The sequence below is a fragment of the Wasmannia auropunctata genome, unplaced genomic scaffold, assembly GCF_000956235.1.
Source record: "Wasmannia auropunctata unplaced genomic scaffold, wasmannia.A_1.0 LD336004.1, whole genome shotgun sequence".
Classification (NCBI taxonomy): Eukaryota; Metazoa; Arthropoda; class Insecta; order Hymenoptera; family Formicidae; genus Wasmannia; species Wasmannia auropunctata.
Window position 1 is genome coordinate 488,690 of NW_012026886.1, and position 27,374 is coordinate 516,063.

At 35.1% G+C, this 27,374-nt stretch overlaps 2 protein-coding genes across 3 annotated transcripts; one reads left to right on the forward strand and one right to left on the reverse strand.

Annotated features, from left to right (window-relative positions):
- The first annotated feature begins 3,266 nt into the window (after nucleotides 1–3,266).
- Nucleotides 3,267–27,374, forward strand: LOC105453111 (probable phospholipid-transporting ATPase IF). Its single transcript, XM_011694818.1, has 20 exons — nucleotides 3,267–3,356; nucleotides 4,851–5,150; nucleotides 17,267–17,371; nucleotides 17,580–17,834; nucleotides 18,171–18,320; nucleotides 18,467–18,762; nucleotides 19,372–19,586; nucleotides 19,815–20,101; nucleotides 20,628–20,807; nucleotides 20,967–21,114; nucleotides 21,286–21,428; nucleotides 21,613–21,852; nucleotides 23,011–23,153; nucleotides 23,746–23,905; nucleotides 23,991–24,299; nucleotides 24,838–25,024; nucleotides 25,355–25,500; nucleotides 25,760–25,863; nucleotides 25,965–26,181; nucleotides 26,771–27,374. Exons 2-20 carry the CDS (start codon nucleotides 5,148–5,150, stop codon nucleotides 26,822–26,824), a joined length of 3,342 nt encoding a protein of 1,113 aa, XP_011693120.1. The 5' UTR covers nucleotides 3,267–3,356; nucleotides 4,851–5,147; the 3' UTR covers nucleotides 26,825–27,374.
- LOC105453110 (2-oxoglutarate dehydrogenase, mitochondrial-like) lies at nucleotides 6,194–16,793 on the reverse strand. Of its 2 annotated transcripts, none has more exons than XM_011694817.1 (15): nucleotides 16,200–16,793; nucleotides 15,774–15,865; nucleotides 15,403–15,684; nucleotides 13,747–13,957; nucleotides 13,416–13,593; nucleotides 13,160–13,275; nucleotides 12,947–13,086; nucleotides 12,430–12,575; nucleotides 11,848–12,037; nucleotides 11,536–11,757; nucleotides 9,800–10,076; nucleotides 9,375–9,460; nucleotides 8,802–9,122; nucleotides 7,448–7,732; nucleotides 6,194–6,512 (listed from the first exon to the last, which is right to left on the reverse strand). In XM_011694817.1, the coding sequence occupies exons 1-15, from the start codon at nucleotides 16,582–16,584 to the stop codon at nucleotides 6,312–6,314; spliced, it is 3,132 nt and encodes a 1,043-aa protein (XP_011693119.1). In that variant the 5' UTR covers nucleotides 16,585–16,793; the 3' UTR covers nucleotides 6,194–6,311. The 2 variants fall into 2 exon arrangements, with proteins under 2 accessions (XP_011693119.1, XP_011693118.1); XM_011694816.1 differs by having other exon boundaries at nucleotides 15,774–15,880.

A 27,374-nucleotide genomic window follows, 5' to 3' on the forward strand; every position in this document is an offset into this window, starting at 1 on the left:
GACGCGTGGTGGGGAGGTCAGGTCCGTCGCGCCAGCGCGGTGACGCGGCATTAGCAGACAATACTCTCAGCTGACAATGAGTGCGCGTACGCGGGATTTTCAATGTCTGACATTTCATTTGTCGTAAAAATTAAATAATATTCTAATCCTTCGTGTCCTACTGAAGCCCTAACGCCTAACTGAAGCTTGCACGCGTATTTTCTCGGAGGAACATTCGGGTCGCGCGTTTCGTACCTATATATACATATACAGTGTATCTAAATCTTCGCGCCTCATGACCGCGTCTCGCAGCAATATAATCTCATCCAATTTCCTATATTCATGCATCTGCGATATTTGTAAACCCGAGATGAAAAAACAACGGCTCACCAGACCGACGCGCAGCAGCGGAGTTGTGGCACGACGTTAATCTGCAACACAAAAATACATGAATTATAGCAGCGCTCCAAAGTGCTTGATAATTAAGAAAAAAAAAAAATTATCGCGCGCATTATTAAATTTTTGGCTTTTAATGTAAAATTTAGTAAAGTGATTACACGGTTGCCAAAGTATTTCATTGCTCCTTTCCTTTTTAAGTTTGAAAATCCTTGCCAAATTCTATACAAATAAAATCTTTTTCTTCGAATCTTCTTATATGCGAAAGAGAAATGAACAATATTAATCGCGCACAAGTAGAACGAATAATAATAATATGTGATAAAATCGCTCACCCAGGGTTGCTCCGCCGGCGCCGGAAGCCCCTCCCCGGGCCGCCCTCGCCTCCTCTCAGCTTCTTGCCTGGACTGCATATATTGAACACTAAACACTGAGCATACATAAGCACTGAAATATATACGTATCACGATACTCGCGCGATTTAAAATATACAACCGCTATCACTCGCGCCGTGAACGAAACGCCATATTAAACGCGACAGAGCGTGCAGGCGCTTCACGCAGCTACTCGCCCGAGGCTGCAGCCTGTGCATTCGCTCGCGGAAACGCGGTTTGACTCAATACTTACGATCGCGCGACACTTTTCACGGCACTCCCGACGCGATCCACCGCGACGGAAGGAAAACGCGTGGAAAAATCCACGGCGGCACCGAGATCGCGAGCCGTTCGCCGCGCGCGACGTCGCGTGATGGACGAATCTCGACCGGCGGATTTGAAGCGCGCGGCCAACTTCATACCGACGCCGCGATAAACGTACCCGCTGCACTCTCTCGTGCACCTCCCGCACCTCGCTCGCGCGAACGCAACGCTCGCGCCTATAGCCAACTTCGTACCGACGCCGCGATAAGGTGCACCGACCGCACCCTCGTGCACCTGTTGCACCTTTCGCTCGCGAATGCATTCTCGCGTCTTCAAGCCATTTTTATGCTGTCAATTGATTGTACATTTTTGATGTCCCATGTATTATTGGGAGAAGAAATACGAGTGGGTAGATGAACGAGTTGAGAGACCGCGGATATTCGCGGATAACCGCGGCGCCGTACGAGATTCGCGACGATCGTCGCTTTTTGGCCTGCACTGCTCGCGCGATGGATTTCAATCGATCGAATCTCATCGAACAATGGATTTCAACGAATACGGAATTGTTCCTATCTAATCAATAGCCCGCGCGGGTTTAATTATAAGGTATATATTCGCGAACTGTAACGCGGCGCGTCGCGACGCCGCTCGTCCCGCGGCCGACTCGCCTGCAGTCGCTTCGCTTGCGGCGTTCATTTACTGAAATCAGGCGCTACCAACTTTGACGACACTAATAATGCGATTGGCAAAATCATAATCGATCGTATCGATTGTCAGAACAAACAGAGATTCGAAACAGTAGATAGCATATCTACGAATAGAAAAATCAAAGGTTAGTTTCTTTTATTGATAAATCTCGAAATGATTTAATTTCGCACATCTGTGGACAGAAAAATGGAGATTACATTTTTTAACAATAATTCTGAAATAATTTTCGAGACGCGTCTGATATTCTATTAAAAAATTTGTTTTTTAGTTATCCCCAGAAAATAAATTCTCTCACATATCGCATATGTTTCAAAGAACTGTTGGAAAAAAAGTTTTTTATCAGTATTTGTCCACAAGTACACGTGCACTTAACGTTTATTCTATGCCACAGTTACACAGTAAAAAACTAACATTTTATTGTAGTTATGTTAAAAACAGTTCACTCATGCTATTTGTTAAGATTTTGTGTTAACATTTTTAACATATTTGCGAGTGTTAATTTAACGTGATTGTGTTATTTAAACATTTTTTATTAAATTATTCAATATTTCTTAGTGTCAAAATGAAATTTATGAGTAAGTGAACAAATAACATAAAAACAATGTGTTTTAAAACGTACATTTTAACAGAAATGAATAAAATATGTATTAATTTACTTGTAATTAAAATACGTGTTAATTTAACATATCATAAATGTTAATTTTATTGAAAAAATATGCTTACACAGTTGCTTACAAATTGTATTATATTGTTGTGTTAAATTTTTAATGTGTTAAATTTATAATATTTATTGTATTACTTTCTAACATATTTACTTTATGTTAAATTAACAAAAATTTAAGTGGACATGGTGCGAAATGTATTAAATATAACACAAATTTTCCAACAGTGTAGTTACAATTTACTAAATCTATCTAATAAAAATATATACTTATTATTTTTTATTTTATTCGGCTTTTTCTTTATTTTATTTTTTTAAACAATTTTTTTACAATTCGACATTTTAGCAGCTAAATTTTTCGATTCTAGAATACTATTATATGTAGATATATAAAATGATGTAATCAAATTTAGAATAAAAATATGTATTATTTTATTAAAATGTTTATTTAGGAAAAATTACAGTGTGTAGAGAAAGTGTACAGAAGAGTTACAGTTACAGTGTAAAGAAAGAAAACCCTTTTTAATTAAGATTAAACTGTTTGAAATAATTTGTACATAAGAAACAAATGAAGAAACATTATTGCTCTATTAGCGATTCAAAATTTACATTATCACAAAATACCGAGATTTCAGTGCAAATTTGTGCAAGATTTAACAAACTTAATTCTTATCTCTCACTAATCAGAAATGAGTCGACGATTGACGGAAAAATAGAAATGCACAATAATCACTTCTTTTTTTTTCACTGTCTTATCTGTCCTGTTCAGTAATGAACGATACGAAGGTGGGCGCAAATCTCTTGATAAAGATTTTCTTATCCGTTGTCACGGCCGAGAGGTATTTTCAGTATATATCGGTTTCCCTTCGCCGACAGATAGTAGACATCCGGGCGTGTTGTCAGTTGTCGCTCACGGAAAAACTTATTGTCGGGCATCGCGCTTACTACGAAAGAAAAAAAAGAAAGAAAAACCGGTGAGTAAAAAAGAAGTCATGTAAGAAAGAGAGAGAAATGATAATGAGTAGTACAGCGTTTCAACAACACAGATTAATATTTTTCGGACATTTTCCTCATTTTCAATCGCGCGAATAATCAATCATCAGCTGCCGCTTGTTGCAAAATCGCCTGACCTCCTCTCTTTGCTACTTCATTTTTATTTGTCTAATTAGTCAATTTGGCGCACTTCCGTTACAGTTCCAAAGTCATTTATGTCTCTATATATACATTCTTGTTTAGAAGAAATTATCTGATGGCTATTCTTTGAAAAGAAATACCGCCTTGCAAGATACACTCGACTCAAGTACTCTGAGTTAATTAATCTATTTAGCAATCACTTAATCTTTTTTTTTTCAATATTAAGATTGCACTTAAAATAGAAGGCTATAGATTTGTTTTCACTATTATATAATTTATTTGTTGTTAATTAAAGTAGTGTTATTCATTTCTAGAGATGTGCAAAATGAATATCTGAACTATTTAAAATACAAAAATTTTAAATAATTTAATCTTTTCATTTGAAAATGTAAAAAAAGGAAATGGTTTTTAGACACTTATTTAAAATAGAAAATAGAAATTATAAACATTTTTTAATGATTTTTGTAAATAAAAATGGCTTTTTAAATATTTATATTTTAATATTTATCTGATATTTAAATTCTTATTTCTTATTCTTTATATTTGTTATTATTATAATTTTAATTAATTTTCTAATTATTAACTTTTACTTAATATTACAATTTTTTATTTAATATAAACTTGGAATTACAAAAAATGTATGAAAATCAAAAAATGAAAATTGAACGTGATGCCTTCATAAGTTTTTCAAAGAAATATCCCAGTGAAGAATTTTTTTTTTTTTCGGGCGGATTAATTGGAAAAGGTGTATTACTCATTGGGATATCCCGCGTCGCGGTAGTTATCTGCTAGAGCCAACCTAGTAGTGGTGTTTTAGTGGTGTGTTAACATATATATATGTATATACCATATATATTATCTTATACATTACCATATTATTAATATCTTGATTAATTTTTTAATTACTAACATTACAGACGCGCTATTTAACATTTTTTATTTTTACTATAATTTACCATTTTAGATGGAACAAATAAAATGTATTTCAAATAGAAAATGAGTAATATAGAAACCACTTACATGAAAATGCAACATTTTTTGAAAAAATGTATTTTAAATACAAAACACTGAATGACCATTTTACATATATTCTATTTTAAATCCATTTCAAATAATGCACATCTCTGTCAAGTAATGCAATCTCTGAAGTGATTTAGAAAATATGATTCATATTTTCCCGTAAGCCTTAATTTTAATTTATTTTCTAAATCACTTCATACGCGCGCTGCCGTAACTACTCTACTACTATCCATACCATCTACTTGTCGTGTGTGCAATAAAAATGTATCTTTTCCATACGCATGAATTATTCATAAAAATAAATTTGTTTACAGTGCCGCACGAACAATTGCTTAGATAATAGCGGAGAATTGCTGCGGGAGGATCAGAAACGATTGATTTCGATTTCGGTGGACGATATATCGTGCCGTGGTGTGGATATTTTTCTTTGACGACATAAGTGAGAGCGAATACTTACAACGAATGTAACGATGAATATGAAGTGCGCGTTTCTTATCGGAGCGTAAGTGTAAAAATAAAGAGAGAAGACAATCGACCGAGTGGCGTTTCCTTTTGTCGCTAATACCACGCGCGTCGCTCTGAACGTCGTCAACTCGAAAACGTCAAACAAAATGGTAAGACATTTTTACGTCACGTGCACATTTCTCGCCTGAGAAGTTACCGCCGCTCAACATTTTTTTTATATATATATTTCTTAGAACATAAAATTTCATTTTATATTATCTTATCTACGAAAAGTTTTAATTATCATTATCAAATGTCTCCGAAGAAAACAGATTGCGAGTATGATGGATGATGCGCGAACTTCTTACCCGTTTAAAGCACTCGTCCTTCATCCGTATGCATTGCAATTTATTAATATTCACGAGGGCATTAAACTTGAACTTCTTCATGATATTGCAATAGCATTACGTAATGTCCCACTATCTTCTTGATTTAAGAACGTGAGACTGTGAGAACGGTCGTCAATTCGCGATAAGCGAGGTTCGTTCCTCGAACAAGCGAGAGCTTAAATCGGAGGCGCCGAACGCATCTCTAAAGTCAGATCCGATAAAGACGGACGAGATTATCAGGTTACCACTTATCAACCACTCCTTCAATTTCACAAAACCGATACCGTCAGAATTCCCGATCGGCTAAAATCTCAGAGACAATCTGTAACCAGCTTAAAAAAGAAATTTCTCGGTAACGATATTCGCGTATCGCTTTTAAGGCGGAAACAATAAAGCCACTGTCAACCGCGGTATCGCAGATAAATTATTTAAGCCGTTAATAATTGTGGCCTCCGTTTGAGGTGTAAATTCTTTTTGCGTGCGTGTGTATCGGCGATAATTAGCGTCCCCCTGACTTAATACGACAGCTTTTAACTGTAGTCCCGTGCCGTGCGTCCTTGCGACTCGCGTCTAGGAAGTCTTCCGGAAGCGCGATATAAAAAAACGAAAATGTAATGTGGAGTCGTTTGAGCAGAGTAATTTTCTCGTGCGCGACGCAGGGAAGCGCCGAATATTCGTGCCTGCTGGTGAGTGAGTTATTCGCAAATTCGATAATTAGAAATTAATCAATCGTGAGTGCGATTCCTCATTACTGTAACTAAATATGGACAGTATAACTAGGTCGATCGTAGACGGTTTAAAATGACAAACAACAATTTGCGGTTTCTCCTTTTACGATAAATTTCAACGATTACATTTTACAAATACATTTTCTTTAATATATATGGTTCGAAAAGTATCTTATTTTTTTATACGATGTTTCACGACGATCTTCATGTAGGCTTAATCGAGCTTCATCGCGTTTGCCAGCATGTTATAATGCTCATCCTTATAAATAATTTTGCTACCGGTCGCTGGCGCGGCCGAAGCAGGCCGACCGCCGTACTTCACGTTCTCGAGCGGAATGCCCAAGGCTAAGGCTATTCTATCTCTCACGTAAGAATAAGCACCTTGATTCTTGTGCTCCTCTTGCAGCCACATAATCTGCACACACAGAAACGTAATTCGAAAGGACCCTTCAATCGTTGCTAACAATTAAATCAATTTAATCAAATATCTTTCAAGGAATAAATGCACGCTAATCCTAGAATTGCGCGCTATATTTTCATATATACGGAAAGAACGATTTTGCTAAATTTCAAAAATTATCTTGATACAAATCTGAAAATAATTTTTTTGAATTATCAAAATAATTATATTGGAAGCTCAAAGTGATTGCTAAAATATCCAAATTTTTTTTAGCATTAATTATGAATATTGAGTTCCTAACATAATTATTTTTATGATTCAACAAAATTCTTTTGTTAGATCTTTATTCAGCTAAATTTTAGGATCTCTTTAGTAAAATTATATTCTTTCCATGTATGTGCCTTACATCTGATCTCTTGGACCCAGCCGAATTTTATACATAACTCTAATGAAAAAAATGCATATTTTTAAGTAAAGTTTTTTTTAGAAAAACACCAGAAATTGTAAACTACGTAAAATTAAGAAAAATACGTACGCAGAAAGAACGATTTTGCAGAAAAGTCTAAAAATTTTATTGTACTATATTCAAACAATTTTGTTAGAAACTTAAAAATAATGAGCATTGCTACAATACATTTTGATATTTTAGTAACCAGTTTAAATATCCTACGAAATTATTTTAATAGCCCAACAAAATTCCTTTCAGCTCTGAATTCAGCAGCAAAATTTTTAGACCCTTCAAAAAAATCATTCCGTGTAGAGTATAAAATTTTAATTGAGATCTATTTGTTAAATTGTAAAATGCTCAAAAACAAATTTTTAAGAATGCTGGTTCGAAAATTTTGCAGACCTGTTTTCAAGAATGTTTATTTGAAAATTTTGTAGACCTATGTGTGTATAGTTCTAAAATTAAATATCATTAACAAGAGCGTTAATTGAGGATTTCTCACTTTTGCTCCCGGATATTTCGTCATTTCCGCTGCCAAGGGATGGTACGGAAAAGGACATAGCTGCTCGATTCTAATGATCGCTATCTTATCTTCTAACTGTTGTTCCTGCCGCTCGACTACCAAATCGTAATACACTTTGCCAGTGCAGAGCAACACCTTCTTCACGTTTCCGGGCTTCACGAAAGGGTCCGGTAGAACGTGCTTCAAACTCGTGCCCGGTCCTATCTCCTCGAAATTCGATATCGCCATCGGGTGACGCAGCAATGATTTGGGGGTCATAAGAACCTAAATGGCATTTATGCAACGAGTCAGAGATTTAAGACTTGCCCCATTATTACAATGGATAAAAATCAACACGATTTGTCACGTGCAGATTCGATGAGTTTTGAAAAATTTGACTAAATATCTTGGAAAATTTGTTATAAATATGACGAAATAATTCAGTCGTCGATTATTGCACTTGCGATAAAAACTGAAGGACATTACGAAACTTTACCTACTATCTTATGAATGACATAATTTGCGACAATTAATAGATATAGTGTTTAATGAGGCTAATTTTTGCTATCGCTTAAAAATGGAGTATATGAAAAACGTCGAATGAACGTTAGGTATTCAGTATAGTCGATACTCGCGTATGCGAGCACATTCCACGGGAAACCGTTCTTTGCCGTTCATTTTTACGCAATGAAATATTTCACGAATCGCGCAAAACGATCTAATGTGCTGCTGAACGTAAAAGAACGTATCTCCACAGTCTTACGGGCCAATATCTTTGAAAATACCCGAGATTAGGAAAAAAGTGTTACAAGAAAAGTCACGAGGAAAATATTTAGTGCGACTAATTTTAATGATACTTATTTTTGTATTCCTAAAAAATTATTAATTATTATTATATTAATTTAATCAACTTGTTCAATTACACATTTATAAAAAATTTTTCAATATAAAAAAAAAGAAAACAGAATTTACTGCTTAAAATTTATATAACGTAAAGAGTAATATACTGTCTCAGAGAAATCTATTTTCTTAGTTATAAATTTAACTGTAAATTTTACTTAAAAAAATCGAGGTTCATTTAAAAAGGGTAAAGTGTTTGCGATGATTGACGCTCCGTTTAACTGTAACTAGAAATTTAATTTAATGAAATGAATTTAATTTAATGAATGTCGTCTATCTTATCGCGACACTTGACATCGAAAATGAAAAGTTAATAAAGTAAGAAAATTAAGTTTCTGTTATAAGAAGAAGACCATAAGTAATAATTAGTATTTTCGGGGATATTGCCTTACAAAACTCGCGGCGAGAACACATCCGCACACATATACGTGTGTTAGATAAAGATTGAACTGACCAACGGCTTGCGGAACGGCATCAATATCTGCCGGCGGAGAAGATGGAAGAGACTCGCGGGCGTCGTGGGATTGGCGACGATCCAATTGATCTCGAAAAGCTGTCTCGTCATGATTTGCTCAACGTTCTCACCGGCAGGGGCGCCGGGCTCGGTTCCGGGCACGTGAGTACAATCGTCGTCGCACAGCTGAAGAAATCTCTCCAATCTCGCGGACGAATGTTCCGGTCCCTGGCCCTCCAAGCCGTGCGGCAGCAACAGCACCAGTCCCACTTGCCTGCCCCATTTGGATTGTCCGGAGCACAGCAGGCAGTCTAGTATGACCTGCAGGAGTAATTTGGAATCGCGCGCGGCTGAGATATTGTTTTTCGTTAAATGTCGCAATTATTATTTTGTTTTGCGCGAAAATAAACGAAGATTGACGCTCCATTTAATTTTAACTTTAACTAGAAATTTAATTAAAGGAAAAGTCGTCTTATATCGCGACACTTGATATCAAAAATGAAAAGTTAATAAAGTATGAAAATTAAAGTTTCTGCTAAGGAGAAGACTGTCAGTAATAATTGTTAAAGTTACCTGACAGGTGTTGGCGAAGTCGCCGAATTGTGCTTCCCAGACTGTCAGAGTATTATGATTGTACGCCGAGTATCCCAATTCGAATCCTTTTCACAAACATTTATAAGATATTAATTACTGCTTAGTCATGAATTATTTCTTATCTTTAAATAAGCTTATAACGTGCCGCTTATATTTACTTTATTAATGAATACTGCATTTATAATAATGTACTTCTTCTGCAATAATACTGCAATTATAATAATGTACTTTTTCAAGTTTACTATTAAAATTTTCTCGAACGTAAAAATTTGAAAACAGTGTGTTTATAGCTCGTGATGAAACAAAATAAGCGTATGTATTATCGCTAAGACGTGAATGAGCGAGCAACAGGAATAGATATCGCTATCGGCACGTGTATAAACGGCCGGCTAATTTCTTCTTACCACACACGCCGTATTCCGATAGCGACGAATTCGAGACGGTGTACAGAGCCTGCTTCGGGAAAACGTCGCGCAGAATATTCTTGTAGGTCTTGTCTTTACTCTGATCGTGAACGATGTGTATCCGTTGGGTGAAGGTGCCACGTTCGACGTCTTGCCCGGACAGTCTGACGTGGTGGCCATCCTTTAACAGGCTGAGAAAAGCCAAGCACTCCCCCATCGCCCAGTCGATCTGCCGGGACTCCATAAGTTTCGTTCGCCTGTCCATCGCCCTCAGCACCTATATATGCGTTTGATAGACGGATTAAATCCAGTAATCTGAAACTTGTGTTTCGTCCTTGAACCAACGCATTTCCTTAACTAATCGCTAAAAGAGTTTGTGCAATTTAGGCGATTTGAGAAGCACCAAAGCACGCATGGAATTGTTGGATTTATCTTTTTTTTTTTTAGTCAATTTTATTTGCTAAATTCGAGAATCATAGTTAAAATAGTCTTACAATTAGTATTCGGGAAATATAATTTTGGGATATACATAATATTTAACAGAAGAAAGCAAAATGATTGATTTTATCATTTTGTTGAACGTGTCTGCAAATTTCTCTTTCAAGAAACTGAATGATTTTTTACATTAATCGATCAATTCATCTCATTATTTTGTGCATAAAAGTTTTAAGGCATAATTTTATACAATTATTGAGAAATCAGTAGTTTACGAGATATTTTATATTTTATGTCGAAAGATGGCATCATAAAGGTATAAAGTATCTCGTAAATTATTAAATTTTTGAGCTTTACTTTAATACTTTCATGTGCAGAGTAATTAAAGGAATTATACTATGTAAAAAAATCATATCATTTCATATAAAAATGGCACCCTCTATATGATCTTGAAAAATTATTTTTGAAAATTATTTTTACCATTATTTATCTCCCTTCAAATCATATAACTTTTGTCTGAAATATTTTTCTGTATTTTTTTCTGTACTTTTCGAGACATTTCGATGGCAAGTTAAAATGTATAAATAATTTAAAGTAATTTGCAGGTTTTTATATCCTGATGAGAAAGGATGAAGGATTACACGGAAAGAATAACTTTGCTAAAAGGTGTAAAAATTTTGCTGGATACAGATCTGAAAGTAATTTTGTTGGCCTATAAAAATAATTTTGTTAGAAATTCAAAAATGATGAGTGCTGCTGTAAAAAGTTTTAATATTTTAGCAACTAGTTTAAACTTCCAACAAAATTATTTTGATAGTTCAACAAAGATTATTTTCAAATCTGGATCCAGCAAAAATTTAGACTTTCCAGCAAAATAGTTCTTTCCGTGGGTGAGTATAGGCAACATTGAAATATATTTGTATAAAAACAGAAATTCACAGACATGGCACAAAATAATAAAATCAACTATTGCTTTCTTATCAATATTAAAATATTTAAAGTAATATTTTCCAGATACTAAAATTATTTTAATTTTTCGAATTCAGCAATTAAAATTGTGTAAAAAAAAAGATGAGTTCAACAATTTCTGCGTGCTTCCCAAATAACTTAAAATAATAGCTCCTTTATACAAAAGAATAAGGGGCATAAAACAAAAGGAAGATCTCGAAAACTCGCAGAAAAATTAATTGAACGTGTCAGTTATCAGATTAAAGATTTCTACGTAAGAGGGGGTAAAAAAAAGAGGATAAAAATTAATCCATTTTGCTTTCGTGATGTAACTCGTATGACTTGCAACTAACTTGAAGATGTGCCTCGATATCCTTCGGAGGAGTGGATACAGTAGTGCATATCGTCTTAATAGTCGCGATGTCGATGCCGGTCGGCGGTATCTTATTTTTCGGAGACTGATGCGAGTAGAATTCGGTCCAGGGCACGTCGTGCCAGTCGCTCATTTGCATCGAGCTGATGGTCTGCGCTTTCGCGAATTCCTCCTCGCAATGGTTCAGATACTTTTCTGTTTCCTACGCACAAGGAAAATGTGTGTGTGCACATGCGTATAACGGCAGGATTTAAAAGCATTTAAAGCAGCATTATATATTGTCTCTCTCAACCTCCTTTGCGAAAGCTTCCGTTATCACGCCTTCTTTAAGCAGTTTGTCGGTGTATATGGATAGAATACTGGGGTGATCTTTTATTCGCTTGTACATGAGCGGCTGAGTTAACATTGGCTCGTCCATCTCGTTGTGTCCGCGTCTTCGGTATCCAACGACGTCGACTACCACGTCGTTATGAAAGGTAGCCCTGGTGACATGAGTTAATAAGGCTGTCTTCTTTTCTAAATTCTTTAAATTATTTAACGCAATCATAACTTTTATAGAATAGATTTTACATTTTATTGTAAACGATTTTCAGCTTATACTGCAAAAACAGATTATTTGCCTAATTTAAGAAATTTTTTTCTTACAAACAAATTTGTGAGAAGATGTGTTTATTGCAATGTATTAATCTTTCACCGGAAAACGTGTTATCCCAAATAAATTTTTATAATAATTTATTTACCATTTATACTCTAATAAGCTTCTATTCTTTGATTAAACAATTGTAAGATTCAAAAATATGAATAAACAGCCAAAATAGAATCTCTTGGAATGATGTAATAAAGACTAAAAAAAACGAAAAACATCGCAATTTACCGATATTCGCTGGCCACCTTGCTGCAATAAGTGACTAAATCGGGATCGTCAGCATGTACGTGAAAAATGGGTGCGTTAACAACACGTGCGACATCCGTGCAATGCACACTGGATCGTGAATATCTTGGGTCAGTTGTAAAGCCAATCTAAAATTATCAGCAAATATTTAAAATAAATTATTCTCGTCTATAACAGTTTATTAACATTAATTATTTAAACTAAACTTAATTATTTAAATTACGCAAATTATTTAACGTATTATTTGATAGTTTGTCAACTATTTAAGTAAAGCTAAAGCTATATTTAGAGGTATATTAAAAGTATATTAATTAATATACCAAAGACTGATTTTACATTAACTTTAATTTTAGTTTATCTTGATGTCAATTTTTCTTTAAAAAAGTAAATTTATAAGAAGCAATTAAATTTTATATTTTAAGTCTATTTAATTAAGATTAATTAGTGTTAAATAAAATTCAAGAAAATTGTCATTTTAGAGAAACGATTATATCCCTACTTGATTGTTAATTACGACGTGTATAACGCCACCCGTTGTGTACTCCGGTAAATCGGTGAGATGCATCGTTTCGTAAACGACACCTTGGCCGGAAAAAGCGGCGTCACCGTGAACCAATATAGCCAACGATTTTTTGCCGTCTGTGAACAAGTCGGTTTATTTGAAGGAAGTCTATTATCGTCTGTTAGGAAATTACATATTTTCGATACATACACTCCGCGTCACCTTTCTCAACTTGTTCGGCGCGAACGCGACCGACTATGACCGGATCGATCGCTTCCAGGTGGGAGGCATTCGCCATTACGGCGTGTAACACCCTCTTCTTGCTTCTACAAAAGTAGCAATAAAATCAAATCGTTGATAAATGTACATATATCTATCCCTTTGTTAGAATACAAGTTTAGATACTGATTGATGCTTGAGACATTTGCATGTTAAAGTCAATTTTTGCATTGACGAATGTCTTCACCTTTCTAATAACCTCTCCGAGTGCGTTCCGAGGTGATACTTCACATCACCGGAACCGAATCCCTCGAGAGCGATCGGGTTGAACTGGGTGAACAACTGACTCATCGGTTTCGAGCAAATGTTTGCCAAAGTATTTAGACGACCGCGATGCGCCATACCGATAATTACAGTTTCAACTCCTGGCAAATAAAATAGAATAAAATAAAATAGGAATATAAATAAAATAGGATAAAATAGAGTAAAATGTAAGATAGGCACGGAAGTTCAGAAATTGCTTGGAAATCTTGCTCGAACTAACATTTGGTTCGTGGTTCGAGAATCAATTTAATTACCATTTAACGCTGACGTTTCTATGCATTCCGCCATGGATGGTATGAACGATTCGCAACCTTCTAACCCGAATCTCTTCTCCGTTCCGTACTTCTTTGCTAAAAAGTTCTCAAAACTCACGCCCCTCATGATATTCATCCAAATCCACTTTCGGTGCTCTGCAGGCAATTTCCAGACGCCTGGTATCTCAAACTTGTCCCTCAACCAATCTAACTAATAAAACACAATGAATTATAATTCTATGTATTTTTTCTACAAGCTGAAAACTGCTTTAATAATCTTTGAACACTGATCGATTTATCCTGATAGACATAAAAATTCTTTTGTGTTTCCTATGACACAATGATTTTTTTAACTCTGACTCTTTGTGTCACGAATTTTTATATTCGATTTTTTTGAAGTTTTGTATCCGGGAGATTTTTCGGGTCGCTGATTACAAATTCAGAAATCAGAATTTTTTAATTCAAAATTTTTTCATTTTTGACCCATCATATTGGTTTCATTTTGGATTTAATTTGGAAATTTTTACTTTAGATTAGGATTCATTCATTAAAAAAAAAACCCGTAGAGCACGATTATAAGAAATACTCAAAACTATTATATTTGGCTTTACAGTAAATATCGATTTTTCCATATTTTTTAAAGATTATCAATTTATAATAGAGAAATAACAAAAATTGGAAAAAATCAGAAAGAATTCTAAAAAATACTTTAAGATATCCTAAATGAGTGCCTAAATTGCCGCTTTAATTGATAATAGTTTAGTAGAAAATGCATTTTTTTAAAAAGAACGCAAATTTTGACTTGTTTAATTGTAGTAATTACGCAAATAGAAATTTATGATTGCTCAATTTGTTTAATATTTGTGTTCATGTTTTAAGAACTTTATGAGAATAAAAAAACCGGTTACTTAATGTCAAGAAATTAAAAATTCAAAATAATTAAAAACTAAGCTGAAAAAAGTGGGACGCTGAACGTTCCGTCATGATGCAAAAGGTTAAAATCACTTTCAATGAGCACTTTTCCACGTGTTTGTTTCTCTTTGCTATCTTTATATTAATTATCGAGCTAAAGACTGATTTCGAACAGATATTTTTTATCTGTACACATATAGACTGTAATCAGTACGAAACAGCAGTTTTGTAATCTAATCTACCAATGAACATTTACACGACAAGCGCAAAATATCACGTTCAAGTACAATACAATCTTTCAAGAACGCGTTCGAAAGCTATTCTGCAAATACAATCGATATGATTACTGCTGATTTTATAGCGGAATCTTACTTTCTCAGCCACAATCGATCAAAGCGAACAAAGTGCGATAAAAGTATTCACCATTTATGTGCCTTTTATCTTAATACCTTTTTATTTTTTCAATTAAATAGTTAGATATTTATTTTATGTTAATTTTAAATTTACACTGGCTGTAAAAATGCTCTCGATCACAGACTAAATTTAATTTTTTTATTCATCGCTGAAGAAAACCTGAAGGAGGTCGAAACGTTCGAGAAAGAAATTCTGTATGTAACCAACGGTTACATTTTTAACTAAAATTTTCTACGTATCAATTTCTGCGTTGTTTAGATTCTTAAAGCCTGATTTTATGTTTATCTTTTCACCACTTGTCTCTTAATTGAAATCGCGTCATATACCTACCACATTGAGGTCGTGAATATACGTGTACTCGAGGCCCAGGTGGCCGCAGTAAACCTCGTTGAGCCTCTTCAGTATCTCCCGCAGCGGCAGGCTCCTCTTGTCGCCCCCGATAACGGTCAAGGGCGCGAGGGGAAACTCCCTGTCCATGTCCGCCTCCGTCATCCCCTTGAGATGCTGCCGCACCACGATCTCGGGCGGCAGGTTCGCGGTGCCCTGCAGCTTTGCCGACTCCGGATTCTGTATGCCCAACGGATCGGTGTCGGCTATCAAGTGGCCGCGTGCCTTCGAGCGGAGAATAAAAGGAGTAAACGTCGATGTAACGGAGGAGACGCAAGAGCGTGCAAGAATCTCGATAGGAGGGATATAGGTACTTGATAGGCACGGATCGTCGCAGTGATATCGAGCGCGCTGCTTATGTATTGATCCCCCTGCATCTGGCTGTCCGATTTCTCCCGAACGAACCCTTTCAACAACGGTCCTGTTAGACGTTTATCCGAAAACATGCGATTAGTAGTTCTAATCTTGACTCACAGAATGCATTTATAATTATTATGGATATAATAAACATCATTATTACATTACTGTGTTAATATTTCTCTCCTGCAAAATTAAATATGGGATAATTTTTTAAATTATCGTGTAGCTTTAAATTTTAATAATTTTTACATTAGATTACATGAAAATTAATTCACTATTCTATAAATTGTATAAATTATGATTGACATTAATATTGTGATTTTAATATTAATTATATCAATGTCAGTCTAATGACTATAATGGGATTTATCGAAACTCACTCTTGCCCGATTGCCCGCCTTCTTTCGATGCTATTAACTTAGGAGACGAACTGACGCGGCTCGAACTGATGGACTTGACGCGGGCGTCCTTAGGGCGGCTTTCCGCGTGGATCAGTTTAAAATACGAGTCCCACGAGGAACTTACGGACTTTCGATCCTCGAGCCATGTCTTGTACATGTGATCCAAGTATTGATTATTGATCATGTTAAGCACATTATCCTTTCTATTATCGTCGTGTTTATGACGTATATTTTTGTGAAATTGCTCGGCAACTGATCCGCACTTAAGGTTTTTCCAGCTTGTGTGAAGATAGTGTGCGAGCCGTCGGGATAAGCACGGTGGGACGGATCGCGCGCTCCGATAACATTGCGCCTTCGCGTACATCGCCGTCCCATTTGTCGCCGCGGCACAGGCGAGTATTGGAACGCGCGAGGAAATAATGAAGTTTGAACCGACCGAGAAATTTTGGAAATTCGATCTTGCGAACCGATCGAACGAACAGATAATTTTATGCACGATGTTAATTAATTTATGTCATCGTGTGGACTCCGATTAACCTTTCCGACCTCCACATTATGGTTGTCGCTAAATTCGCGATTGATCTTTGTTTCGGATGAGGGCTCAGAGCGAGACTTGAAACAAAATTCACGTTCCTATCGCGTCGAAATTTCCTCAAAAGCATTTTATAAATTGCATTTTCGTCCACGCATAGCGATCCCGTTTTCTTCGAATTATTCAACAGAATTTATTTTTAAAGCATATTACTTGAAATGTAATTTTATTTCGATGTATTTAATTTATATTCGATACATTTCGATGATGCACTTTAATTTAATGTGATTTAAAAATTATTTGATATTTAGTTTTATTAGTTTTTTAAAGTATTTAAAATACCGAGATTTAAATTAAAATTTAAAAATAATGTATTATATACAATTAAGTAAAACTAAATTTGATTGATTCGTATAGGTTTATACTGCTTATCTGAAAATCACTTGTTTAGATTTAATTCACAACTACATCCAAATTATATGCTAACGCTTTTATAACACGCTTTCATTTACAGGGTGTGACACATTCGGCACTCAGCAACCACAGAGTCGTGAAGATTAATTCTGAAAACGATTCGCAGGAAAAACATTTCGTTACCAATCGAGTGAAATCGCACAAGGTATTTGTTATTTCCTGCATCTTATAAAATTTAAAAGGTTTAATAAAAGTTAGAAAGATTTAATATTAAAAAATTCAAGTCTTAAAGTAACATCAGTTAACGTTTAACTGATAATCTCAAGAAAAATATTGACTATTGCCATTCTTAGAACACTCGTCTAAAAATACTTATAGATACACAATCGCATTTATCTCTGTTTAATTTGCAGTACACAATATGGAACTTCATTCCAAAGAATCTCTTTGAGCAATTTCGACGAGTGGCGAATTTTTATTTTCTGCTCTCGACGATAATCGCGGCTACGACAGAATCGCCGGTCTCGCCAATAACCAGCGCCTTACCTCTATCGTTTGTCATCCTGGTGACCGCGTGCAAACAGGGATACGAAGATTATCTGCGTTACAAGACAGATAAACGAGATAATCGGAGATCAGTCAGTGTTATCCGTAACAAATGTTCGCAGGTTTGTCACGCGTTTGTCTACGCTAATTATTATGACATCTCAGTTAGTTTAAGAATTTTATTGATTTTAACGCTTATAATGAAACAGAAACAAAATCTTTAATATATATTTACAAATATTTTTAATGTATATACTATATATATATATATATATATATATATATTTACAAAGTACTGCATGTTTGCAATTTATATTACGTGTCTCTATTATAAGATTTTTCAATTTATCTGTTTCCGACTTAGGAATTAAAGTAAAGATAAGATAATAAAATAATTTCTAACAACTTAAAATCATTAGATATGTTCTTACATAAATAATACATGATATACGTTTCAGGATATATATTGCGAGCAAATAATGGTGGGTGATTTTGTGAAAGTCTCTCGGGACGAGGACGTGCCCTGCGATATCGTCCTCCTTTACAGCGAGACTCCGGGTTGTTGTTACGTCACAACGTCTAATCTCGACGGCGAAACGAACTTAAAGGTAATTACCATTAAACGTGATTTTTTTTTTAAACGAAACGCATTTCGGCAAAACTTACGCCACAGGAAATTAAAATTTGTTTATATCTCCAGAAGTATTCTTTGCCGTAATCACTTTTACCGTTATTGCAAACGTAATGATTTTAGACGTTACTCGTGCCGAAAGTGGTCTCGACGATGACGCTGCAGGAAATAGTGGCGATGCAAGCGACGATTACGTGCCAGCAACCTATGGCCAACCTTTACACCTTCCAAGGCAAGCTCGAGATTAACGACGACGGCGGCGGGACTAGCGGGCACTTGACAATAGACAATCTTATGCTGCGCGGATCGAGGCTGAAAGACACCGAGTACGTGGTCGGCTGCGCAATTTACACCGGGCAGGACACAAAATTGTCGCTCAACTCGAAGATAATCAGCAACAAATTCTCCACTGCCGAGAAGTAATTAAAGTCTAGGCTTCATTTATACATACAAAATTCAGGCCAATATCGCTATTTATTCAGCACAACATAAAATCTAAAATCGGAACAATTTAAAGACGTTTGAAAAACGTCTTGAAGGAGTCTTAAAGATATCTTTGCAAAGAACGTCTGAAAGGAGTCTAAAAAACATTTTATAGAGACGCTCGATTTTGGACTTTATGTTGTGTCTGGGTAGCTTCCGCTAAATTTCCCGTTTCACTCGTTTGCATTTTTGCTATATAGCACCGTCGCCTTCACGAATGCAACAGCCTTTGCAAACAGCTTAAAGAAATATTTCTACACGGAAAAAACAATTTTACTGAATCCAGATCTGAAAATAATTTTTGTTCAATAATCAAAATAATTTTGTGCGAAACTCAAAGTGATTGCTAGAATATCAAAACGTTTTATAGCAATGCTCATCAGCTTTAACATTCCAACAAATTATTTTGATAATTTAACAAAAAATTATTTTCAGATCTGTTTTTAGCAAAATTTTTAGACCTTTTAACAAAATCGTTCTTTCCGTGTATCTAAAGATAATTAGCAGTTCGACTTTACACTTATCCGAACGTTATTGTTTCGTAGATCTATCAATAAGTACCTTATTGTATATGTCGTAATACTGTTGACCGAAGTGTTGGTGTGTACCATGCTGAAGCTGTATTCCGAGACCTTCCAACGATGGGAGATTTACCTAGGTCCACAGCCCAGAATCACTTTTAACTCGTTAGTCACGGATATTCTGAGCTTTCTTATCTTGTTCAATTACATCGTGCCGATATCATTGTACGTCAGCGTTGGTAAGACATTTCTACTTGCACAATTCTTTCATATTGAAATTGTTTAAATTTCTACTTGGTATGAAATTATTTATTAAACAATCAAAATTATCTAAATCAATATATTTTTCTCTCCCGAATCACACTGCGTTCGTGTTTAAAAACGTGTATATTTATAACAAAATGCGTTTGTAAGAGTAATATTACTACTTTGATCTATGACAAAGATTTATTCGTGCATCTCAACAGAATTTCAGAAGTTCTTCGGCTCCTTCTACTTCGGCTGGGACTTAGACATGTACGACAAGGCCAACGATCAGCCGGCGATCGCCAATTCGTCAGACTTGAACGAAGAGCTCGGCCAGGTTGAATATCTGTTTACCGACAAGACCGGCACGCTTACGGAAAACCTGATGATATTCAAACGTTGCTCGGTCGACGGTAACGTGTACATAGAGAAAGATTGCGACGGAAATCTTTACTTGTTGCCACCAAACGGAAACGAGCAGGAGGCCGTCAAACAGGCGGCATGGGAGGTAAAAAAAAAAAGGAAATACCGATTATCATTAAAAAGATTATCAATAAAGAGAGAAAATTACGATGTTATTTATATGAAAAGTTATACCGACCGTAAATGTATATCAATCGCCACGCGATTTGATACAAGAGTAATTATATGCACGGAAAGAACAATTTTGCTGTTTCCAGATCTGAAAATAATTTTGTTGGAAACTCAGAATAATTGCTAGAATATCAAAATGTTTTATAGCAATGCTTATCATTTTTAACATTCCAACAAAATTTTTTGATGATTTAACAAGAATTAATTTTCTAGATTATATTCGGTAAAATTTTTAGACCTTTCAACAAAATCATGTTTTCCGTGTGTATATTAATTACCATGTCAATATTTGACGGCAATTATTTACAAGTATTGAATTAATTAATGATAATAATTGACGCTAATTATAATTAATAATATAAATAATAATCAATAACGGGTTACAGTAGTACTTGTCAAGAGCAATAATTTCACTGTTATTAAAATATCCACGATTTTAGAAGGACATTTGGCACTTCATGATAAGCATATCGCTATGCCACGTGGTCCAAATCGCGCCGCCGAGTCGACGTCCCGAGATCATAGCCCGACGCACTCAGTTCCGCGAGAGCTTCAGATTGAAAAAAATCACGAGAGTCAACAGCTCGTTGATGATGCATCCGGATCTGCCGGAATATCAGGTAAAAATTAGCGACTCGCGTGTGTAAACGCCGAATTCGCGATAGCGTATTCGCCCGATAAAGCTCCGCTAATGAACTCTCGTCTCGTAAAACGGAGCGTAAACGAAACGCGATTAAATCCACGTAAAGAGGTATATAAACACGCGTGACATGTGGCAGGCGGCGTCGGCAGACGAAAAGGCATTGGTGGAGGCGAGCGCCAGGTGCGGCGTCATTTTGCAAAAGAATACTAATGACGAGATGCACATCAAGATCAACGAGAACAATCTGGTCTTCCAGAAGCTGGAGATGCTGGAGTTCACCTCTGGTACGTGAATATCAGGATAGTTCGGTGCCGCATAATCTGAATAATCTCTAATTGAGATCGAATAATTAATAATAAACAGACAGATAATTAATTATAGACAGACAATGAGAAATAGTTTTAATAACGATAAATAGCGATATAATAGGGCTAATATTAAGTTACCTTTCACAGAGCGCAAAAGGATGTCAGTAATAGTGAAGGACACGGCCGGGGATATCTGGCTGTACTGCAAGGGTGCGGATTCTTCTGTTATGCCATTGATAACTGAAGGAACGATACAAAAGGCCACCGTTCACGTCGAGGATTTCTCTATGGTTCGTTATCCCGTTTGCGATAAATCGCAGAAAGCTAAAGCGAAAACTGCCGAGAATATTTTCGCTTTTTTTCTTACGACAATTTTGCGAAGAATTTTTTTATATCCTCTAATATTTGTTTTGCAATACTATTGCAACTGTGTTTCACATTGAGGAAGCCATTAGAATCTCTGAATCTTTTCAGAGAGGCCTGCGAACGCTGGTGGTGGCATGCAAAAAGATGAAGCAGCCCGAGTACGAGAGCCTGATGCAGAACGTCGAGCAGGCCAGGCAGATAATCGGCCCGGAGAGAGAGACGTCTGTAATGCGCGCGTACAATCTCATGGAGAGCGGGCTCACCTTGCTCGGAGTAACTGCGGTCGAGGATCGCCTGCAGGACAAGGTGCAAGAGACCTTGGAATGCCTGCGAGTCGCTGGCATCAAGGTTAGTTCATTGCACCGCCTTTGTATGGACTGTTAAAGAAATTTTTTTTACTTCGCATACCTTCGAATATCGCTTCTATTTTGTCAATCGTTTTATCGGTTTTCGAAATTATATGCTCTACATTTGAACTTTTAACTTTCCAATTAATTTAATGCATTTCTTTACATATTACTTTTTGTTATTTTAATATATCCCTTCGCCGTAGAGCCAAATAGATAAATAGTCTAAATTTCGAACTATATAACTCTAAGGCGTAGCTCATAATGGGGTTTCATACAACATCTATCAAAAGTTCGAAGACTCTTCCGTCAGTTGAGATAGACTATTCAGAAGCGCATCAGGCAAACATGTGTAGCAGCTGTTTGAAAAGAATCATCATTGTCTTCAGATGTCAGAATATAAATACCTTTTCAGACAAAGGTATTTATTTTGACATCGCACTACAAGAAGAACGATTTTGCTGAGAAGTCTAAAAAAATTTACTGGATACAGATATGAAAATAACTCTTGCTGGACCATTAAAATAATTTTGTTGAAAAGTCAGACTGATGTTAGAATATCAAAACGTTTTATGTTTCATCATTTTTTCAGTTTCCAACAAAATTATTTTTAGATCCAAATTTTTGGATCATTCCAACAAAATCCTTCTTTTCGTGCAGACATTTTTTATCTCAATTAAGTACCACATTTTAGGAGTATCACCCACTAACTAAAAAAAAGTGTCAAACAATGAAAAAGTTATGATTTTTTAAAATGTTATAATTTATTTTGTCTTCAAGAACTTTTTTTAACATATTTCCACTTGATTCATTACGTTATAATTAATGAAACATATTCTATAATATTTAAAATATGTTCCATGACTCTTTTGTTCGAATCAGATAGTCTTAGAATGGCAGCCATTCCAAAATCAATTTTGCTAATTTGATTCAATGTGGCTACCGCGAAATGTGAACAGAGATACGACAACAAAGAAATATTATTCAGTTGTTTCAATATTAGAGGATTTAAACATCCAGATTTTTATATGATCATATTCCATATGTCAAAATATATAACTTCTTAAAAATATAATTTAGTCTAAAATGTTAAAAGCAGTTCTAATTAATTGGATCAATTGAATCAGCTTTGGGAAATAATTGTAAATATATTTTTTAGATATGGGTGCTTACTGGAGATAAGGCAGAAACTGCGGAGAACATCGCTTTCCTGTGCGGTCACTTCAAGAAAGGTACCGAGGTTCTAAAATTAATGGAGGAAACCTCAGGGCAAACCTGCTGCCTGGTTCTCACAACTATCGAGTAAGTGCAGTTTGCAGATTTGCAATTTTATTTTCAAATATACTGACGCGTGTATCCGAAGGACGAAAAGAGCGCTTTAAGAAGAGTTTGTAATATAATTTAAAATGTAGGAATTTTTTTGAAGAAATAAATGTTCACAATAATTTACTTTAAGAAAGATACAATTATAAATCTTTGGACGATTCGAATATATATATATATATATATATATATATATATATATATAATAGAAAGTCATTTGCGCTCGCAAATCGGTTTGTATAGTATGATAAACATCTCGTTTCGTGTCAATATAACATTAATTATGATCTCTTTGAAATCACTCGACACTCGTATATAACTCTTTAGTCTCTTTGATTATTCAGCACTCGTATATACATTTCTTTATCGCGAACTCTTTACTCGTGAACTCTTTCTTATCTCAACTGTACCCTTAATGCGGACTCTTTTCCGAAATTCTCGCGATGTGCTACGACACCACGCGGATTTTCACGAACGCGTTTCTCGATCATCGATTGCATCGGTACGACTCGATACTCAGTACTTTTCATTTTTCCACAATACTATATTAAATCTTTATTAAATCTTCCAGACGGAAAATAAAATTGGAACCATACAAGCAGTACGGATTGATAATAGACGGTACCAGCATGGCGGCGACGTTACGAAACTGCCCAGAATTATTTAAATCCGTCGGAATGGCCTGCGAGGCGGTCGTTTGTTGCAGGCTGACGCCTCTGCAAAAGAGCGAGGTTCAAACTCCCTTTCTCGAGTGCTCTGTAAAGAAGCGCGGGAAAGTCATTATAGGAATGTCAAATACGCCTTTTATCTCCGTAGATTGTGCACCTGATAAAAACGGCACGGAACCGTCCGCACACTGCAGCTATCGGCGACGGCGGTAACGACGTCTCGATGATACAGGAGGCGCACGTGGGTATCGGGATATTGGGGAAAGAGGGTCGCCAGGCCGCGATATCCGCCGACTTCGCCTTCAGCAAGTTCAAATATCTGAGAAAAGCGTTGCTGGTGCACGGGCACTGGTATTACCTGCGCATCAGTTTCCTGATGCAGTTCTTCTTTTACAAAAATGTGGTGTTCATAACGCCGCAGGTGCTGTTCGGCATACACAACGGCTTCTCCACGCAGGTAAGACAACGTGTCCGTCTATTTCTCTCTGTTGCACGTCGAAAATCCCGTTCTTATCGTCGTAATAAGTGAATTGATTTTCTTCGTACATTGGATTTAAAGCAAGCGAACGATTCACGAATTGATATAGATTTATTATTTAGCGTTTATATATATATATTTTTTTAATAAATTTTATTATTTGGCAATATTACATCATAAAAAGAATTATTCTTATTTTTATGGAAATTGTGAAAGAGAATAAATCTCTACACGGAAAGAACAATTTTGCTGAATCCAGATCTGAAAATAATTTTTGTTCAATAATCAAAATTATTTTGTATGAAAGTCAAAATGATTGCTAGAATATCAAAACGTTTTATAGCAATACTTATCAGTTTTAATATTTTAGTAAATTATTTTAATGATTCAAAAAACAATTATTTTCAGATTTGTTTTTAGAAAAATTTTTAGACCTTTCAACAAAATCGTTCTTTTCGTGTAGTATTTATATAGATTTTATAGATGGAGAATATTTGCATTGCAAACATTTTTATAGGAACTTTATGACGGTATATTTCTAATGGGTTTCAACTTGATATTCACGTCGTTTCCGATAGTGATATATGGATTATATGAGCAGAATTACAACGCGAGGAAACTCATGGAGCAACCGTACTTGTATAAACTGAATAGAAACAATTATTTAATGTCAAGACAACAATTCGTGGCCTGGCTGTTCCTAGGTTTGTGCAATATTTGAGATAGAATAATAGATAGATTGAATAGAGATTATATTATTTTATTATTAATGAATGCAATATTTGAGATAGAATAATAGATAGATTGAATAGAGATTATATTATTTTATTATTAATAAATATTATTTTTTGTAAGCCGTAACGTTTACATAAAATAAAATAAAATTAATCGTAGGGCAATGAGAGCGTAATTATAAAAATTAACAAGAATTGATAAAATAAAATAATATATTCGTGACTTGCAAATGAATCTTTTATAATCTCCTTACATAAAGAATTAACGACAGGTATCCGACTATATCATATTATTTTCAGGATTGTGGCACACCGTCATAACTTATTTTACAGTATTCGCTGTGACATACATCAATCCAACGTATCTACACGACAACACGACGGTTGATCACTGGACATACAGCACATGCATTTTTCATATAGTTACTTTGCTAGCAAATCTGCAGGTACGTCACTACATAGGCGTTGTTTGTACATTCGATTAAAGTTATAAAAGTGGTTTACTCTGAACCCCAACGCACACAAACGAATCAAATTCAATAATTCAGCCATTTCAGTGCTCTTAATCGGTAAAATTTATATCTAAATTTATTCGCGTAATTTAATAACTCGACAATTTAATTATAATTTAATTGTAATTCGATGAATTATTTTGGAAAATGTTTTAATTGATTTACTCGTTACAACGACAATATATTATTTCAGATATTGTTGCGCAGTTTATATTGGACAATCCCACTCTTTCTGAGCGTGTTGCTATCTGAATTAGTATTTTTCGCAAGCACCTATATCTATTCAATCGTAAATTTGTAAGTACAAAATCCGCGACGATGCAACACATTAATTTATATTTGCATGTGAATGAATCATGTCTGTTCAAAAATCCTACTTGCAATTCGTACCTTTTCAGAAAATACGACGGCGATATGTCTGGGGTCTTTGAAAAATTATTACAGTCACCTTCGTTCTGGTTGATTACTGTATTTATCATTGTTACCTGCTTAATACCCGATTATTTATGGATGACGTACAACACGTACAGGCCATTGAAGATCCTCCGTAGAAACGAAGAACCTCCGCGAATTATCATTTGCAGCGACGACAACAGCGATAAATCTTCCAATATGGTAACAATGAAAAATGAATGCAGTTAACGCAATTTTTACGTTATTGAGCTATTCTCTCTCTCTCTCTCTCTCTCTCTCACTTACTCTCTCTTTGAGCGGACGGATATTTGGAGTTTCGGAAATAGATGCGACCGTTTACAAAACTGACAACCACAGACCGAGAATTTAAATTAATAATGTCTGGTGCAATATATGTATAAAGTCTATATTTAGATGGAGCCAGCTATTTAACGCTAGTATTCACATTTAATTTTAGACTGACTCTAGACTGGTCTTAAGCGTTAAGTTTCTACTAACTAAGCTTTTGCAGGCTGCAAGCTATTCCTCTCGATTTGAGACTTGCATGAATTGCAATTGTTTAGATTCAATATATAGTTTTTTAGATATAGATATACTTGTGTTTAAAAATTGAGAATTAATTACTTAGAGAATAAAAAATTTAAAATTGATTACCTGTAATCTAAAATCTATAATTGATTCCACACACATATATATATATCTGTCACAAATTATATTGAAAAAATAGTACATTAAGCTTATGTTTTTACAGCAATATCAATCATTAAAGAAATATAATTTAATTTATCAGGGACGTCGTGTGTTTCCATGGAGAGGTAGCTTTTCGTTGCAGAGAAATAAATAATACGCTGGAAAAGCAGTCATTTGAGCGCTTCAGTATTATTCACACGAATGAAGAAGTGATTATCTGAAACGGTACTGTATTTATGATTCATAGGTACAATTTAAAGTACGACTGACAACATCGTATCATTAGATGAGCGTAATTGATATGATAAAATCATAGTCAAGACTCTTAATGAGTACAGTTAACAGTAGCACTTTTTAACTGTAATAAACGTTGAATGAGTCTAAAGGCGATTATTTAGATACATAAATTATTTTTTATTATAATATTTACAGAGAAATAATATTAAATATTAATAGTAATAATTATAATTAATTAATATTTATATTTATGAGACAAAAGGATGGAACGTTTAGCGAATATCTAGGCATGATATTCGCAAATCACGGTTCACAGCGAGATACTAGTCGATAAAATTAATTATTTTTATACAGGCAACTAGCTATGCGTAATGATTGCACAGATACAAACAAATGTAACATTACTATATATCTGTAATTATTACTATTCACCAAATATAATTGTCTACAAGTTTTTATTAAATATA